This window comes from Acanthaster planci, linkage group LG01 (genome assembly GCF_054643075.1).
Source record: "Acanthaster planci isolate LZ-2023a linkage group LG01, COTS_SCS, whole genome shotgun sequence".
In the NCBI taxonomy this organism is placed as follows: domain Eukaryota; kingdom Metazoa; phylum Echinodermata; class Asteroidea; order Valvatida; family Acanthasteridae; genus Acanthaster; species Acanthaster planci.
This window is the reverse complement of record NC_141777.1, coordinates 8616367-8630161: the sequence shown is the minus strand read 5'-3', so window position 1 is coordinate 8630161 and position 13795 is coordinate 8616367. Positions and strand designations below refer to the sequence as shown.

The window sequence follows — 13795 nt, the reverse complement described above, 5'->3', positions numbered from 1 at the left end:
TAATTCTTGTTCAATCAAGTGAACAGACAGATCTGGGGGAGGGGGGAACATGGGTTACGTCCCCACCCCCAAAGGAGAAAAACATAGGTTTTGTTTTGTTCTTTAATTTAATGAAAGGCATTGTGGGGGATTGGAAGGAGTTCCATACATAGACGCCAGGAACTATTCCCTACAGTGTAAGAAAGCAAAAACGTGTCCAGAAAAGTTCAATTTAGGGGGAAAAATACCGAGTCGTTTATTTAAATCACACTTAGAATTTTTCAGACCAAAAGGCCGCGGGGTGTCAAGTGGCGTCCTGCATACGGAACGCTGGGGTTATTATTTTCCTTCCTCGCTAAGCATAGGCCTATGTCAAATATATGACCCCATTTGGCCTTCGAAAGGCAATAATGATAATGGGCCACAAATTACCTAGCTTTTGCAATAGCCTGCACTTCCTCATAAAATAACTAAGGTAACAAGTTTGAGGACAACTAATACGTACTAAAGAACATCGACAACCGCTTCTTACAACTTACAAGTCAAGAAGTAATTCCCACTCTCATCAGAACCATGGAGGTACAGGTGGAAATTCCCAGGATATGGATAGGACCATCGAATTCTGTTCAGGTGTAAATGCGCTTTGGACTCGGCGATAAGTGTCCAGTCTGTGGTCCCGTCGGTCCAGTCTGCCTGAGTTGAAGCGCACCCTCCTTTGTTCCCGCTCGGAGCAGATAGAGGGCCTCATAATTTTCACAAAGTTTTCAAAACAGCTTTATTTTCCGACTTTGCACCAGAGTAAAATATATTTAAGAGCCACAAACCACTTTGAAAAAACAAATGGAATAACAAAAAATAACACCCATACCATGGAGGTAGATGCCTGGACCCACAAAGGAAGATGTGCATGACTTTAGGTTTTGCCTAAACAATTTTTGCCATTGCTTTGCCATTTGTTGCTTTGCAGAATCTTATCGGCAGAAATGCTGCCATGTACACAGTCTACATTGCACAAAGTACATGAAGTATCGCACGCTTGCACAGGTCCACGTTGTGTTTGGTGTACTGTAGCTTGGCCTACGGGCAAACATTGTTCAAAAAATACACGGTAGGACTGTGTCTTAATTTGTACCTTTGTGTGGCTTCAAAGTAAAAGTTTCATTCACTAATCTAGCACTAAAGTTTACCCAAACATCATGTCCAATGTATGCAAAAGCTATTTAAAATATTACATTCAATATTACAATCGCGAAACAAAATCAATCATGTCAGTCAGTATTAATTGTATTGTCAGTATTGATTAACTTCGTTCAATTATCAGTCAACGTGCAACTTTGGAAGAGAATAATATAATTGGAATAATTCAGATGCGGAAACCACATCTAAACCACATCTAAAAGAAAGAAATCAGCTCATACCTGGATAGGACAAAGACAGAAGAGGACCATATTGAGGATGTCCGATTTACCCTACTTTGCAAGTATATTAAAGTAATCAGGCAAACTCACTGGCGCTCCCTGCTTTTTTTGGCCTATTCCACTTTTTATGGGAGGATTATGTTTTCTATAGCAATTTCTCTCTAGAGGGGTACAAAGGGTTGCAGGCCAGTAAATAAAATGTCATAGAGACAACAGTGATAAATACCCGAACTTCAAAAAATCAGGAAAAATATATTCAAGAGTTTCTCAGGCGTTTGAGACGCGCGTCAAATTAAAGCCCAGTTGACGATTTTTTATTTTCTTTCAAATTTCCATTCATTAATCTATGACTTCTGAAGATATTTATTTCCACGGAAGGTCACCCCTATGATGCAGTCTTGAAGCCCCTCGCCATTTTGAAATATCGGTGCCTACATTTCTCGAAAAATAGTTTTCATGCACCGATTTCTTCCAAATCTCACTGGGACGCAAGCTGGTATTCTCTTTGCCCGCCTAAACCTGTCTTTTCAGAAACTGAGTGCATACAAATTCTGATTTGGCCCGCGCAAGCACTTTTCTGGCCTGTTGACTGGCCTGCATCCTTTAGTAAACCCCAGTTTCTACAATTTCCCCGAAAACGCGTAAAACAGGGCGAAAAGAGGTTCTAAAATCGGTTTGAGGCGAACAATTGGAAAAGGTTATCTCTCATCCAGGTTATGGGCCTGTTACCTTGAGTAGGGCTGATAGTGCGTATACCTGTGTAGTTTGGCCATTATATGCTTACGTCTGTGTATTTCCAACTTTATCAGTTGCTGGAAATAATCGCTTGTGACTGCAAACTAGGGTTAATTTCTGTGGTTAGGGTTAGGTTTGACCAACTATAGGTTCGAAATTCGCACACTGGGTTTGCCCTTGACGGGGCGGGGGGGGGAAACAGTACAGTACTCATGTTTTGAAACTCAGACTCTATATGCTGGACCAATCAGATCTTTGAGTTTAAAATTTGGGCAAGCAGCCCATCACTCTATCTTGTAATACCACATTACATCCACCAGTCAAAATATCTGAATTGACCAAATGTTTTCAGGAAAGCCAGTGGTTGTCTCCCCCTCCATCAGGCTTGAACATGGAGATGAGATTTGCCCGACTTACCACATGACGCTACCTGAAAAAAGGAATTTCATCAAATTATAAGTTTTTAGAATAAAATTAAAGATTCCTCGTTGAAAACATTACATGTGCATGAGAAAAGATAATTCTGAGCGGTTTCTCACCTTGGGTGAATTCCAGTACAATCAAAAACAAAAACACAAAAAAAGCTGTCCGTTATATGTACGTGAATACTTTATTCCGCCCGACTGTGTCATCCCTGGATCTGTTACTTCTGAACCATGAACAATCTTACTGCTTTAATATTGAGATCACTTAGAAGTAATGAAACCCGAACACGGTTGGGATCCCTTGTACCGTCGAAAATGTAGGAAATTAAGATTATAAATGAAGTAAATCAGCATCAATCCTTTAGCTCACTCTATTCAAACCTAGAAAATTGCCTTGTGGGTTTTGCGCCGAGGGAAATAAAAAAAATGTGGTGAGGGAAAAATGCAAAAGTTATGTGGTGTTGACCAAGCATTCAGGCGCACGGACTCCTGAAATTCGCTACAAATCACAGTTACCGGCTTCCATATAGGACTCTTCTGGGGTCTCGGGGTTCCCGGCCCACCACACTTCCTCCCTGCCCATCCATTTAACCCAAAAAGGGTCGAGCGACCATGCAAGGGAGGTAACGAGACAGGCCCCTAAGCCCTGGCCGCCGAGTCGGCCACACGTCTCGAACCTGTACTTAGGCGCTCACCTGGACTTCGCGGACAGTCCCAGCCGCAGAGCTTTCCCGGTCGGCTAAGGTACTGCTGGTATTTGACGGGGTGAATTAGAGTCTCTTATAGCTACTGACTGACAGCAAGTGTTGGGAAAAGAAAAAGTTATATATCCGCTGGGATTCGAACCCACTAATTAACAATCCGAAAACCGCGACCTTAACCGTTTGGCCATTTCGAAGAAGTTACTTTTGGCCGTTCATTTTAAGGACATAACCATTCACCTTACTGTACAGAATGTTTCTGTGTAAAGATTGAGTGACTGAACGCTACAATAGTGCATCACGTAGCAAAAATACACATACACAGAAACAATGGTCGTCAACAGTAAATGTTCTCCCTGACAGCTTCTCCTTGGTGTTTTTGAATGTGCTCGTTAATATGGGCTAGTCCCCGGACCACGTCTGGACGTACACCCGTCTACACGCATGAACTCTTTCATAAAAATATGTTGATGACACGCCATTTTTTTCTCCTTAGGCTTTATTTTTTTGGGGGGGGGAGGGCGTTGTCTCTCGTTTTCTTTACTAGCATCAAACGACAGCCGAAGGTTGAATCAGGACCCCAACAGTTCTACTAAATAACATGTTATGTTATGTGGCGGGCCTGATCTGTGTTGTTCTTCAGAATTCGAATTGTCAAAATGTAACTTGATGCAAGTTGGTTGTCACCGACTATTCATGCCATTTCATATATGTCAGTCTCAGTACAAGCCAGTGCTGGAGCGAAGGTTTTACTTGATTCTCAAGGCCAAGACTTCAAGTTAACCCTCAGTGAAGGTCGAGGCCATGCAGTGTAAAGTTACTACTACGTCTTTAAAACATGTCACATCATATCGTGACTTATCGTCGGCAATTTAGCACTTGTTCTCAATGCCAGCCTGTTTATTTTATTACAGCGATATGAAATCATCGTCCGGATGCTGTGTTACTATTGTGCAGAATATGCCGTCGTGTCGTGCCGTTGCATCGTATTATACTGCCGTCGTATCGCACTGCTGCTGTGTTGTGAGTGTGGGGCTTGTGCTGGAATCGAATAGAAGTTTTAAAAACTGTGGGGCTACTCCATAAAAGGAGATACAACTTGCACAAGGAATATACCATAAAATGGACGGGGGTGCTTGGCAAAATGAAAGTAAAATTCTAGAACAAAATTGTTGAAAATCCATCATATATTGACTTCTTTTGACTCTCTGACGAAAGAGGTATTTATGAACGGGAGTTCATGTAAATATGTACTTGGCCGGTTCTAAACTAAAATTTAAGACCGGCTCGGGAGACTGAACGCTGATGCCCTCGCCTGCGGCTCGGGCATTAGTCGTTTAAGACCGGCAAAACATATACATGTATTTATTCCCTTGTTAATTTGGCACCTAACAGCAGATCGATACATGGCAGAGTTCGTAAACAGCATTGCAGCTGTACGAACTTGCTTTGAAACGTTTTCATAGCTTGGGTAGATATTAATTTTTTCCTCTGTCACGTTTCTGCTGAACGAAAAGGGGAAGGGAAACTTACAGGCTTTTTTGGTTTGGGCCATGTTACCAGGATTGATCGGACATACAGAATTTGGAACACATTTTTGCCTTCAACACGGCATGTGGTGAACTGTTATCTCTCCACATTTCAAGATAGGCCGACTTATTCATCCTTCTCAGAACATTTTTTTCTTTTTTTTGTTTTATGTGCCTCCATAATATGTAATTTGTACAACTACGTTTTAACTTTTGACTTTTAAAATTGTTCTTGTTAAACATAGGGCTCTCTCCTCACAAAACAAACATCTTTGAAGCAAAGTGTGGGTTAAAATATGCTGTTATATTTTATTTCAGTGCCCAAAAAACAAACGGGATTTCAAATTAATCTGCCATACTGACAAATTCAACACAGAGCATACTGTAGCTTTGCACACACCTTGCTTGAAAACTGGTTAAAAAACAACCTTTCCGTGAAAATAACACAAATCTAATGTAACTATCTTTATACATACAACAGTTGCACCTTAGGAATAGTTCTGCATCTATCAACAAGTCTATAATTCAGAAAGAGATAACTTTGTAGATATTTTGTCTTATGGCACATGACGTCGTATTACAAAGTGTTGAAACAATATTTCCTTTTGGTAAAACAATGCAAATTAAAAAATATACACATTCAGACTAAACACAGCGTCTGCTGTACATAAAACTTCTCACAGGCCGTTTTCTGCACAGACGGTAAATATAACGCACTCTTAGCAGCGGACATCAAAAATACTCAACAGTACTGGAAAATGCAGTAACAATGCTAAAGTAAACTTGTTTACGTCTGGGTTCGTTTCTTCAAGTAACCACCGCTCCCTAGAAAATTCTGTTGGCATATTAAGTCTGGAGCAAGAAACGCTTAGCAAGGGAAGTATTTTAGTACACGTTCTTTGATTCTTCTCAACATTACACTTGATACCGTAGGGAGAAATTCAGCAACTGGCCAGACAAACATATCTTGTATTTGCAACATCCAACAAGACAAAAAAAATTCTTGGCCCACACTGGAAAAGGAGACGTTCACTCTGTGCAAAAACAACTATTCCAGAAACATCTCGATAAAACAACTACAGGTATATTTCGAAAGGCTAATGTCACATATGAAGTATGCAATGACATGAAAAACTAACACCGCTATGCGAGAACAGGTGGTCCCTTTGTACTTCATGCAGTATGGTGAATGGGTAGATTCACTGTGCCATGAGGGTGAGTGTGTAGGTTCACTGGGTCAAGGGGGTGAGTGTGTTGGTTCATGGTGTCATGAGGGTGAATGAGTAGATTCACTGTGCCATGAGGGTGAGCAGCAGAATCACTGTCATGAGTTCGAGTATGCAGGTTCATTGTGTCATGAGGGTGAGTGTGTAGGTTCACTGGGTCAAGGGGGTGAGTGTGTTGGTTCATGGTGTCATGAGGGTGAGTGTGTAGGTTCACTGGGTCAAGGGGGTGAGTGTGTTGGTTCATGGTGTCATGAGGGTGAGTGTGTAGGTTCACTGGGTCAAGGGGGTGAGTGTGTTGGTTCATTGTGTCACGAGTGTGAGTGGGCAGACTTAAGGCCAGTTTAGACTTCGTGCAAAAGCGAAAACGAATGCGAATTTGTGACGTTAGATGAAATATTTGCGTTGCGAATTCATGAAAGTCGAACACATTTCAACTCAAGCGAAATTTCGCTGGAAATTTTTCGTCACGTCCAATTCACTTTACTTTTGCATTTACCTGCAGTATAAACCAGCTTTCATTTTGTCACGAGGGTGAGTGTACAGGTTTATCTGATTGCACAGTTAACATTTAAATCCTGATGCATAACAAAGTAATTGCACAGACACAAACAACGTACATACATAAGCTTATGGCAAGTCACTCTAAGAAAATAACTTATGTGTTTAAAAATGTCATGTGCACCCTTTGATGGTTACTGGTTAACACTGGCAGTTCATACTGATCTCTTTGCGACAAATCCACCAACACCATTCTTGTTATTGTGCAATGTTTCCTGTGGATTTATCCAAAGCTGACAAGTTGAGGCTTAAATCCAAAGTTTGGACCATAATGCACTACGTTTCCTCAGCTTACAGCCTCTGATTTTAATCTTCCTTCCACAAACCAAATCTCATGGTACCATCACTTGTTCCATTGATCTAGAAGTGTACTTATTGGTAGTTCCAACATTCACATTGTGGTGGAAGGTACAGACTGCAACAATACAAACTGTGAAGGAAAGATCATAAAAACATAGCTACACGTAGTGTGTTAGCCAGTCTGGATACCTGACTCATTGCAGGAATACAAGCAATCTTGTCACAACTTCTGAGATGACACTGTTGACTGTGGTTTCAACTTCCCTCTAGTCTTAACGGCCTTCTGTTCTGAAGTTTATCAGGATTCCAATAACTTTCTCTATGAATATCAATTTTTAAATTGAATTGAGCCTGCGTCGGGGGGTCACCAGGACAGTCGTACACTGGCCGATGGTTGACCATCTCCAAGGGAAGTTAAGGCAGTAAAATGACAGGTTCAGTGGTGACTCTACATCACATATACTCTTATGGAAAATTATAAAGGTGCTTCAGGATTGTGTTGGCCTACAAACCTGCACCTACATGGACACTACAACACAATCCTCTATTAACACACTCTAAGTTTTCAGGTTTGCTATTGATATTGATGCCTTGGCTTGCATGGATGCTGGGGAAGTTGATAGGTCCCAACTGATCGATTCAATGGAGCACCCTCTTGCCTGCAGAGATGTGTACAGCCAAAGTTGGGACAAGAGGTAGTTTAAGATGCCATTTGATTTCCAGACTGGTTGTCTGCTTTGTGATGGGTTGCTCTAATCAATCAGAAGGTGACCCCACCCCAAAAGCCAATATTTCCATCGAGGTACAACTTGCGGCAGACTTTAGAACCAGTGGTTAATATGAAGAAGTCACAAGTCTCTCTATGTTATAGCTCTGCTTGGGTTGATCAAGCAGCACCCTCACTCGTGCTTAGGCAGTTTCAATACCAGAAAAAAACAAAACAAAAAAACAGCTGATTACCTTCTACTTTAGGCCTGAAGACCAGTCTGAGCCTCGATGGCTTGCACAAAAAAAATACCTCTTACAAGTTCCGAGAACCAATCTACAAAATCTCAACAGTCATGCAGTTTACAAAAGACAACATTTTATCATTTAAATCCCTGATAAAAATGTGATGATGAGATACATGTATAAAAAAGCACTGAATGGCATAAGATAATCACCGTAAGTAATTTCAATCCAACATACTATTTCCCAGAATAAATATTTCTGTATGTGACTCAGTAACGTAACACTGCACTAACAAGTGTCCTTGGCAAATCTCAATTCCAGCTTACTGTGTATGTGCATTTCAGAAGTAAGTAAACCAAAAACGTAACAAAACATACTTTTATAAAAAAGAGCTAAAGCCAGTTTGTCATATGACCCCCTGACTATGGAAAAATCCCAGACAAGATTCAAAATGTTTTAAACTTCAAACAGTAGACAGACCTTTTTCATTTTAGACCTTTGAAAGAATTATTTCATCCTTTCTCTCACACAAAAAGTGCCCACAAATTAGTATTCCCTTCCAGTACATGAAAACACACCTCCTGGAATAGCGGATTATAGCAACAGGCCTAAATCCCTTTTATCATCCTACGCTAAGGTTCAGACCTCAAACGTGGTTACCATGCAAACAGCTGTGGGTTATGCTCTACCATCTCATTACGACAGCCAATGAAAGACACATTGCTTGCACATACATGTATTTGTACCCCAAGTGCTAACAGCAGGGAAAGAAGGCAACCAATTTTCAGCTGAATGTGCAGGAACCCAATTTTCAGCTAAATGTGCATGAACCCAATTTTTAGCTGAATGTGCTCGAACCCACTTTTCAGCTGACTGTACACAAATCCAATTCTCATCTGACTTAGCTTGAGATAAATTTTCAGCTGAATGTGCTCAAATGTAATTCTCAGCTCAATAATTACAAACCACATTTTTCAGCTGAATATGCACAAACTCAATTTTCAGCAGACTGATGAGCAAAATGGCACTTTCTTAGTCAATACCTTTCAATAAAATTGTGTTTTCAAACAAGGACCTAGGTGCGCACGCAATCCGATAAAGGTGCCTGCTGACTGAATTGAACATGTGAATCGGTTCTGCTGAACTGAGCTATGAAGCACGACTACTCTGCTACTTTGAGAAACCAGGTCACGGTAACCTTGCTGCATTGATAGATAACTGGTAATCTGTTGTTAGAGAACCTCACAGCTCAAGAGCCATCTTCAGTGCATGCCATTGCAAGCAGGAAATCATAAAGGTGCTCTTCAGCCCTACGGTGCCCTTATTAAACACAACATACAACTGACAACAAATTCGCTTTTACTTTATACAATATATTCATATTCTACAAGAATATTTGTCAAGTAGGCTATATGAATGAGCTATATATAAGTATACACCTTGATTGTCTGAATCTGAATAGTATTGCACAATACAACACATGCAGTGTCTGTGATCCTTCTTAATATAGTCATATTTCAAAAAAACTCATTAAAAGTCAATTGCTACACAGTGAGAAATTTGAACCATAGTATGACAAAAGAACAAAATTTTGCAAAAAGCTCACTGTTGGACCCTCAACCCTAAAAGAATAGGGGACATTTTTCCTGATACCGTCGCATTGCATGTTTTTCATGCATTGAGCCTTCAACAGTTTTTAAGTAACTCTTTGTGCTCATTTTGACAGGTATATTGTAGAAATCGGACAAATCGTTCCTCCGCTGTTTCTGTTTTCCAAGATGGCTCTTTTAGGGTTCAGATGAAGTCCAAGTTTGATTGATTGTTCACTGAATTGATACATTACCAGCTTTAACTGAGGTGGTTTAAGAAACGCACATGTGCTCTTTTCTTAAAACCCATTTTCTTAGAGAAACCAATGTCAGTAATGATGGTATAATCCACGGTGAGACAACCAGTGGTGTAAGTTCAAACACAGTGTATTAGGCAATTCAAGAAAATCCCCATGTCAGCATCACAAAGGGTGGCCTCCTGAAACAACTCGCATCAAATTTGATGCACAAGGACGCACTGTAGTGCTGACCATGAACTGACAAGCTTATATTTTGCTTCAAAAACACACAAAAAAAACCCCACCCAAACCAAACACTACGCTACTGAAAGAAAGCCTCTAATAACTCCAACTCCATGCTTGCCTTTTTCACACACAATACCTACCAAACGCCCTTCCGATTCAAATCTGTAAAACAAATCTCCAGTGACAACTGTTAGATACTTTTTAAATGGTGAAGACACCTTTAAAAAACTTCCTGGCAGGTGCATTTATTTGCCTCTCTTTCTGCATAAGGCCACTGACGATACAAGCAGCTTGACGAGCCAGAGACTAACAATTCTCGTTCATCTGATGACAGTTTTCTCCTGCTGGTCGTTTGCTCGCAACCGAGCGCTAAGGGGGAGGAGCTAGCAAACGGCACATTCTTGAGTCGATCTGTACGGAAGGACATCTACATGTATGCACAGTCAAATGAAGCTAAGCAGTGATTGGTCTCTGACTTGGCTTGAAGTCACCGTAAAAGGACAAGCTGTCCATGTGTTACATTTCTGTGGAAAATTCTGTACAGAGATGGTCAGCCAGAACAAATAATCCAGACTGATGCACACCGACAAATGTTGGTATAGTCTCTCTCCTGATCTGAAGATCCTTGTCAAACAACTTACATTCTTCATTCCAAATTAAGTCTGTTTGCCTTGAGATGTTTTTAACTTTTGGACAAATATCTCAGCTCCTCAACAGGGCTAGGACACAGATAGGTAAGGAATGCCTCACTCCAAGTTCCACTGACGGTAACTGTCCCTTCTCCTAGATTGCAAACAAAGCATTTTGGGACCAACCTCAAATCCCTCCCAGAAACATACTCTGCCTTTCAAAGCCTCTGGATCATGATCTTGATTTCTTTATTTGGAGTGTTTCGTCGGGGGCAGACAAGGGGCTATACAATCCTGCTCCCACCGACCACAATTGGCCCAGTTGAGCTCTCCAGATCCCAGACTTTGGGGTTGGTGCAGGGGGCCGGACCCCCACTGCCTGAGGAGGCCATCCCATCTGCCGTAGCTGCTTCGCCTGAGGGCTTGTAGGTTAGGCCTTCCTGTTTGACGATGGCGTTGATATAGCTGGCAATCAGCAGGGTGATCTCCAGCACCTGTCAGAAGGCATGAAGAAAAAGGATTACATCCAACTGTGTGACCGGATTCAAAAAAGTAAGTCCTTAGGCCAATGTGTTTTTCAATATTTTGCTTTAGTCTGCAATGAAGGGAGCAAGCTGAACTCCGTTTAGAATTATCACTCAGTTTGGCACCTTGATAAAAATGGACATTACATCAGGAAAAATGTTGCAAGTTTGTGTTGATTTCAATTGTGCAAGATTCTTTTGAATGCCTATTAAATCGAAAAGTGGCTTGAGCGACTAGCAACTATTTTTGTTAGTTAGAGTCACAAATATCTCTATGAAAATTTAATTCATTTAATTCATATCTTATGAAATATGCAGAACCCAAATTCTGAAACATACAAGAGTGATGCGTCCAGTTTTTGAAACACGTGGACTGAAGTTAAACTGGATCATTTGACTTCTGCCAGTCATTTTTGATTCACAGTTTATGAAATATGTAGTGTCCGAGTCAGTAGCAGCTTCGTCAGAGAAGAGAATACCTTTGTCTTTGTCATAGCAAAGAGCAGTTTCTCGGTGCCATGTTCACGTTCCCGGGGCACCTCCTTGGTCACTGATTGGCTGAGGACAATCATAAAGTCGTCACGGCAACCTCCAAAGGTGACCATCGACTGAAAAGAGTACTTGGAGAGTTCTTGCTGTAATGAAAAAACACAATTACAAATAAATGTCAGAACTTTGTTTGCCTCATTTGAATAGGCATCTCAGAATAGGAGATGTTTATAATTCAGAAAAAAAGATTCCTTGACTAGTATTACCATACCTCATACATATTCATGATTGAGAGCTGAACTCTTACTGGTCCATTCATCATAATTTGCCAGTCACTACGTTTGCTATTTACCAGGTGTGCACATGAGCATTTGTGCACAAGTTGGATATACCCTAATAGCACTGCCCCAGTAATGCTGTATATGCACTCTACACATGGAACAGAGGGTGGCACACATACATCTACATGCTCCGTTTACTTTGCTCCTGGAATCTCTATGGCAACTGAATGTCTGAGGTATGGTAATACAAATAACACAGTTTATTTTGACAAACCGGCTCCTTCCAATGCTGAGTGGAGTTAAGAACGACTTTCCACCCTCAAACCATGCTATATGTGACCGGCTCTAGAAAAATGGGTAATAATTCACCAGATTCAGGTTATCAGTTTTTGATATGGCTGGATTGAGTACATCACAAGCTACAATTTGATTTATGAATGACCCCTATAGTGTGTTCCAGAGATATTTAGACATTTGTATATCCACATTTTCAGATTCAATAAAAGCACTTTTCGATAAAAGCTCATAAAGTGTAGCACTTGGAAACACAGTGCTATGTAGGATTTCCTACTGAATGGTCAATTTTTCATCTTTATTCATCAGTATCCATGTTTGTTGTCACAAATGCTGAAAACATAAATGTTATACAAGCTAATAGAGGAAAAAACACAAAATCTCATTTTGAAGACATTTTGCCCTCTCCAAACAGAACACGGCATAACATATTTTGGAATTGCACGACTTATTACCCTTTTTTGCAGAGCGGGTCACATATTTGTCTACTGTTTTACTTGTTGGTTCAAACTCTTATCAACATTGCTCGTATTACAACAAACCTGAAAATCAAATCCAGCTCTCCTTAGATAGTAACGCCGAGTCTACAATGAACCACATCAAGGGGTAATTTGAAATAAAGAAATGCCAACTGCTATGCTAACAGTTTTTTTTTCTCTCTCTATTTGCCCTCGATCTTGTATCTCTTCTGTGTTGAATCTTGATCTTGAAATAGTCCTTTCTTACCAGGGTTTGATAGTTGAGCATACTGACGCCACTGTCCTGCACAGCTAGCCAGACTCTCTCCTGCTTACCAAATTTGCACTGAAAAACCAAGTAAACATAAGCCAGTCAACATCAACACTGTCTGACCAAGGGTGACTTACAAACCAAATTTAGTTGGTTCCACCATCACATCTTCAGTGAAGCAAACTTGATGGTTCCCCCCCCAACCATCCCTGCCTTCGCCCCATCCTCTACCCCTGTATAAACTGGTCAGCTGAATACCTTGGCTGGGAAGAGCTTGGCGCCAAAGAGCGGCCATTTCCGGGTGACAGTCAGGTAGATACGCACACAGTCTATGGGCGTACGGCCCTTCAGGACGCACCACTTCTGGGCCAGGTTATGCTTCAGGGTCCTGTTTGCCCAAACCACACAGAAGAGCTTAATGGCGTCTAGTTACAGTGAAGAGGGAGCATTTATGAGGTGTAAAGGTTCATGCAGAGGTGTGATCAAATCGTTGCAAGTCAGTCAGTGGTCAACCACAAGTCGTCAAGACTCAAGGTAAGTCACAAGCTGTTGAAGATGACTACAGGCATTCGTTCTGATCCATTCAGACCCCCCCCTCCTACTTTATAGCTGACGTGCAATTTGATTTGAGTTAAATTTCTTGCGACTTGTGCTGGGTCGAATCATAACTCTGGCGAGCCATTCACAGGCACTACTAAATAGAACGATGGGACAGATGAATCCTTGGAAGAATTAAATGATGACAAAATAAACTAGTTTCCTCCAGAAGCAATCAATCTTTCACTCACTTGGCACACAGCAACAGCCTACCAGACAACTCCTACATGGCATGCTGAGAAGCCCTTTGAAGACATTTTTAATGGAATTACATGTAAATATCCAATGGATGCAACTCCTTTTAGGGGGGGGTTATAATTTTTTTGTGATATATTTTTTTCTAGGAGCATACTGGA

At 41.0% G+C, this 13795-nt stretch overlaps 1 protein-coding gene across 2 annotated transcripts in view; it reads right to left on the bottom strand.

Annotated features, from left to right (window-relative positions):
* Positions 1 to 5072: 5072 nt before the first annotated feature.
* Positions 5073 to 13795, bottom strand: part of LOC110979222 (pleckstrin homology domain-containing family H member 1-like) — an 82516-nt gene continuing 73793 nt past the window's right edge. For both annotated transcript variants that reach the window (XM_022234819.2, XM_022234820.2), the window contains exons 24-27: positions 13101 to 13230; positions 12840 to 12917; positions 11529 to 11684; positions 5073 to 11019 (exon numbers count right to left, since the gene is read on the bottom strand). In XM_022234819.2, the coding sequence (XP_022090511.2) occupies positions 10810 to 11019; positions 11529 to 11684; positions 12840 to 12917; positions 13101 to 13230 (574 nt within the window). In that variant the 3' untranslated portion in view covers positions 5073 to 10809. The remainder of the gene's footprint in view (positions 11020 to 11528; positions 11685 to 12839; positions 12918 to 13100; positions 13231 to 13795) is intronic.